At 55.9% G+C, this 5,644-nt stretch overlaps 1 protein-coding gene across 1 annotated transcript in view; it reads left to right on the forward strand.

The window, feature by feature from the left end:
• GPRIN2 (G protein regulated inducer of neurite outgrowth 2) overlaps nucleotides 1–5,301 on the forward strand; it is a 5,887-nt gene extending 586 nt beyond the window's left edge. The window contains exon 2 of the mRNA XM_010854400.1: nucleotides 3,563–5,301. Within this exon, the coding sequence (XP_010852702.1) occupies nucleotides 3,569–4,930 (1,362 nt within the window). The 5' untranslated portion in view covers nucleotides 3,563–3,568 and the 3' untranslated portion in view covers nucleotides 4,931–5,301. The remainder of the gene's footprint in view (nucleotides 1–3,562) is intronic.
• The last annotated feature ends 343 nt before the right edge of the window (nucleotides 5,302–5,644 follow it).

A 5,644-nucleotide genomic window follows, 5' to 3' on the forward strand; every position in this document is an offset into this window, starting at 1 on the left:
AAGGTAAGATTATTAACAATCGCTGTTCCAGGCAGTCCATATGCCATCACATTATGTCTTCACAACAGCCCTGCGGGGTGGGGATTTATTTCTGATTTGCAGATTGGGGAAACTGAGGCTCAAAGGAGTTAGGGGTCCATCTGAGTGTGCATACATAGAAAGGGCAAGAGCCTGGATTGGAAGTATACCCCTTTGCCTCGCCTGTTCGTCCCTGGCTCCAAAGTTCATCTGATCAGCTCTATTGCTTCCTGGGAGGCCTCTCTTCTTGGTAGGCGGGGTGTGAAAAACCTTCTTTCCCTGGCATAACTCGAAACAACTTCCCCTGAAGCTCTTCCCTCCATCAGCCTGGGAAGGCCAGCTGGGGTTCAGCTGTGGGTTCTTTGACATTTCTGAGCTGTTCCAGATCTCAGATTGTCCCTGCCATTTGTGGAGGTGGGCTAAGGAAGGAAACTAACAGAAATATAACCTCCCACTGCCCTGGGGTCTTTGTGGTCACTACTTTCACTCTGAGTGACAGCCAACCCTGAGCATCAGGCAGCCATCTGGTGAGGCGGATCCAGCAGTACCTCATTGCTGACAGCTTCTCGCCAGCTCCCGGTGGAGACTGTGTGTGCCCCCAGCCTTGTCCCTGTTTCGTCAAGGAAACCAAGCTCTGGCTTCTTATGGCCGTCCTCAAGAGAAGGGTGCAGGGTAGGTGGGGTTCAGTCAGAGGCTGTGTGGGCTGTCCAGATAGGACTTCCTTCGTGTTCTTGGGCTTGGAGCTCAGTGGTTGTCTGCCTGCCAGGGCCCATCTGTGACCACAGCCTTCCTAGCCAGCAGGTCTCCTTCTGTCTTTCTGAGTCTCGGCTGCCTACAGAGCTGCTAAGAAGCAGGTAGGGTGAACAGGCATCCAGGCTTTGTTCTTACTTGTTCACTTGTTCCACTGGCATGTCATGGGTACCACTGGGTACCCACGTGCTGGGTGCTGGGACTCCAGTTGAGTCATGGCAACAGTAAATAAAAAGGGATGCCAGTGGAGGAGTGATAGCGTCCAGGACGGAGGTCTGGACCGTTCTCAAGAGGGAGCGCAGAGAACCTCAGACGCTCCTGAGTTTGATTCCTGGCTTAACCACTTACCAGCTGTGTGCCCTTGAGCAAGTCACTAAACCTCTCTGAGCTTCGGTTTCCTCTTCTGTAGAATGGAGAAGATGACTTATCTCCTGAGATTGCTCTTCTATTACATGAGACAGTGCTGGAAAGGAGATGGCACATGCCTGACACAGGGTGGGTGACTGGGCACTTGGCACTGCTGTTCTTACTATCATCACTGTGATTGGTACTGGCTTTGTTGCCCTTCTCTGTTTATATGTCCACCTTAGAGCCTGCGAGTAGGGCCTGGGCTGTAGTCTTTTCTTGTCTATTCATCATTTTCCTGACTCTTCCGGTGACCAGTCTGGCTTCAGCCCCAAGGAGCAGCTAGGACAGGAGACTCCTGCCCAGGCTGGTACGATGTGTAGAGCTGCACAGTCCAGTGTGGTCATCAGTAACAATATGTGGCCCTTTAAGTTTCAATTTTATTGTTTACTCCTTAAGTTGTGTCTGACTCTTTTGCAACCCCATGGACTGTAGCCTGCAAGGCTGGGATTTCCCAGGCAAGAATACTGAAGTGGGTTGTCATTTCCTTCTCCAGGGCATCTTTCTGACTCAGGGATGGAACTCACATCCCCTGCATTGGCAGGCAGATTCTTTACTGTGGAGCCACCTGGGAAGCCCTAAATTTCAGTTACTTAAACAAAATCAGAAAGGCAGTTACTCAGTTGCACTAGCTATCTGTCAAGTGCTCAGTGGCCACATGTGACCAGTAACAACCTTACTGGACAGCAAAGAGCAGCATCTTTTCATCACCGCTGAAAGTTGTGCTGAACTGGGCTTCATAGCAAGCCTGGAACTCTAAGGGGACAGTTGCTCTAGAAACACCCTCACCATTGGCTTGAACAGCCACCAGTCATCTCCTGAGCTCTGGGGCAACAGGAAGTTTTAATGTACAGAAACTGAGTTCCCGAGAGCCCTTCCCACACTCCCTTGCAGTGGCCTCGCTCACCTGGCCAGGGTGGCTGGTTTCGTGGCAGTTCTTATCAGCCTGGGCTGGGAGGACACGACTGGGATCGCCAAGTTGCCACTGTTGCCTGCCATCTCCACCCTGCTTCTCAGCATGTCCTGCCTGGCTGGGAGTCTCAGAGTGATGTTTCTTATTCACGACTCCGCCCTGGGCCAGGCTGGCTCACGCCCTGACCCCACTCCCTCTCTCTGGGCCCTGCCCAGCCCCCAGCCTGCTGCCCTCCTCTTGTGATCTGAGCACATGCCTCTTGCTTTCTGCTCACCCTGGTCCTTGTTCCTTCCTCCCAGGCACCATCTCTTTCCTCTCTCTCCGGGTCCAACCTGCAGGTCTGTATGGAGTCTGTATGGCTAGAGAAAGAGACAAGAATGGCGGGGAGGGAGAGGGGGCAAGAGAGGACATGTGTCTGATTGGTGGTTACAGGTATTCCCTACTTTTCAAAAGTTTGCTTTATTCCACTTCACTTTCATGCGAGACCTACATTAATTAGTGACTGTTTTCAGTAATGGAAAGAAGTTCGAAGAGTTTTACAAGACAAGGTAATTGCCTCTTTACACTGTTTTGGTTTATGAAAAGGTTTCATAGGAATGCTCTTCTTTCAGATAGTGGGGGTGACCTGATTGGACCCCATTTGGTGGGCACAGCAGATCTGCATTAGTTCCATGTTGCCTGACCTCAAGAGCATGGCACACAGAAGGTGCTCATGAGATGGCAGCGGGAGGAATGAACAAATGCTGAGTGAATCCTAAAGGGCTGATATGGGAGCCTCTCCTACCTTTGGAGCATGCAGTGGGAGCCAGGAAACCCCTTCCCCTTCACAGCGGCCAAGACTGAGCCCCAGAGACGAGACAACCCAGCCAGGCCAGGCCAGAGAGGATGGGGAGGGAGCATGAGAGAACCCAGGGTGTTCTCAGGGAGCCCTGTATTCATGTCTTTCTCATCCCCAAGACCTCTGTCCGCCACTGTGTACCAAAGAGGCTCCAGTCCAAGTGAGATAGTGATGATTCTGGGAGGAACCAGGGTAGTATCCATCAGTCCAACTTTACTGGTTATTAAAATACTGTAATAGTTCTGTGCTGATTGACTAAGAGCTATTGTCTCAAAGCCCCGAGCCCCAGGGCCCCAGCAGGCTTGGCCTCTCCCCTGGCTTCCCCGTCCCCCATAAACCAGCAGTAGAGTCAGCAACTAGGCCTCTGGATGATCTCTAGGATCTTACCCTAGGGCTGGTTCTGATCACTCACTTTTGGTGTTTGGATATTTGAAGTGTCATCCTGTGTATGTGTGGTGACCTTGATTTGAAGTGTCTGGTCCCCTGTCATCATTTTGCTTGTGGCTCTGACTGGTCAGGCAGGCTGAGACTGAAGCCTTCCGCTCAGTGTGCCTTGCACTGTGTGAGCCCCCAGCAGAATCCAGCAGAGATGCCGCTACCCAACTCAGTGCCACCCCCTCCCTCTCTCTCTCCTGCAGGCAGCCATGAGATCCAGCCGTCCTGAGCCGGATGCCCCGGAACCCCTCAGTGCCCACCCTCAGCCCCTGTCCCGAAGTTCCTCCAGCCTGCTGGGCGAAGGCCGGGGGCAGAGGCCAGAGTATCGCAAGAGAGCCAGCAGCACTGTATGTCAGGCCCAGCTGGGCGAGGCCGGCACCGGTGCCCAGGTCCTGGAGGCGGAGGGGCAGCAGGCTGAGCGCGTGGAGCAGGCACAGGCCTCCAGCCCCGAGCCGCAGCCCAGTGCCGTGGGCCACTGGCGTAGCAGCACTGTGGGCAACGTGTCCACCGTGGGCGGTAGTGACCTGTGTAACCCGTGGGACCCCAGCGCCGCCGCTGTGCAGAGGAGCCACTCGGACCTGGCTCGCAGCACCCAGACCCGGGGCCACAGTGGTGCTCAAAAGGCCAGCCTCAGCTGCTCAGCCCTGGGCAGCTCGCCTGTCCATGGGGCTCAGCTGCAGCCCAGCAGCACCTCTGGCCAGAGTGGCCAGACCCCTGAAGGCTTGGAAAGGGACCTGGCTCCGGAGGACAAGACTTCAAACTCAGCCTGGACACTGGAGAGTCAGGTGTGGGTGCCACCAGCTGCCTTGGGAGGCACAGTGACCCACAGCAGCAGCCCCAAAGCCACCGGCCAGTCGGCCACCACCTCCTGCCATGCTTTGTCTCCAGCAGCCCTGCTCTGTGGCATGAGGGAGGTGGGGGCCAGCAGCTGCTGCCATGGCTTGCCTGCCCCAGGGATTCTGGCCTTTCCCAAACTAGTGGCCTCAGTGAGTGAATCTAGGCTGCAGGCTCACCATGGGGTGAAACTCCAATGTAGGTTTTCTGGGGGGCTTCCTGGGCGTTCCCACTGCTGTGCCCACCCTTGGGGTCCCACAGGGTTAGCCATGGAGCCTAGTGCCAGGACCAAGGACATGTGGACCATGACCTCAGCAAGTGACCTGGCCCCAGTCTTGGCTTCCCCTCTGTCAGCGCAGGATGCTGGTGTGCAAGCTGCCCCCAAGGCAGTCTGCAAGGCAGTGGCCACCAGTCCGCCTCTGGAAGCCCCTGTGGCCCTGCGCGTGTTCCCGGAGGTAACTCTGGAGCCCAGCCTGGCAGAGGCGCCATCTCCTGTGCGGGACGTGCGATGGGACGCCGAGGGCATGACGTGGGAGGTGTACGGAGCTGCAGTGGACCCGGAGGTGCTTGGTGTGGCCATCCAGAAGCACCTAGAGATGCAGTTTGAGCAGCTGCAGCGGGCCCCTGCCAGCGAGGACAGCCTGTCTGCTGAGGGCAGGAGGGGGCCGCTTCGAGCTGTCATGCAGTCCCTGCGGCACCCCAGCTGCTGTGGCTGCTCCAGTGCAGCCCCTGAGTGAGGAGCTGCAGCCCCTGGAGCTGCCCGGGGTGCATGGACTCAGCCCCAGGGACAGTGGAGTCCCCACGCTCTTTGGATCCACAGGCACCCACCGACATGGCTCTGTCTTCTGCTGCCCACAGATCACAGGACTGCAGCCTGGGGGTTCCCTGCCCCCGGCAGTTGGGCTAGTTTATAAGGGCTTGATTCCCAAGAGCCACGTGTGGGCTCTGAACTATGGGACAGTTTCAACACTGTGCGTAAGGGGGATCCTGACTTCTCTGTAAAAACCCCTAACCTTCTATCCAGTCTCTGTTCAGAACTCTGCCATGGTTTCCCACAGGCCTCTTTGTGGCTTTATTTTCACAGCAGTGCTGAGATACAACAACCTCCTGACGTAAGAGGTGGGGTCTCACGTGGCGAGGGCTGTCTAAGCCTTTAGGGAAGGGCACTGACATGGTCGAGGCTTCCTGTGTGCCACACGCTTGTCAACTCACTTTCCTGAGTCTTCACCGTGTTTTACAGACATAACCACAGACATTTGGCAAGACTGCAGCTGCCATGCCCAGGCCGGACAGCTCACGGTGGTGGGCTAAGAGCAGAGCCGGGGGCTGGCTGAAGCCTGCAGTGCTTTCCTGCAGCGTGTGGTTGGCAGAGCAGGGCAGCTGTGAACAAGAACTTATTGAGTCCATATTCATTGCCAGGTTTTGTGGATTCCTTGGGGAAGAAGCTGCCT

Source organism: Bison bison, unplaced genomic scaffold, assembly GCF_000754665.1.
Source record: "Bison bison bison isolate TAMUID 2011002044 unplaced genomic scaffold, Bison_UMD1.0 scf7180017864341, whole genome shotgun sequence".
Taxonomy (NCBI): domain Eukaryota; kingdom Metazoa; phylum Chordata; class Mammalia; order Artiodactyla; family Bovidae; genus Bison; species Bison bison.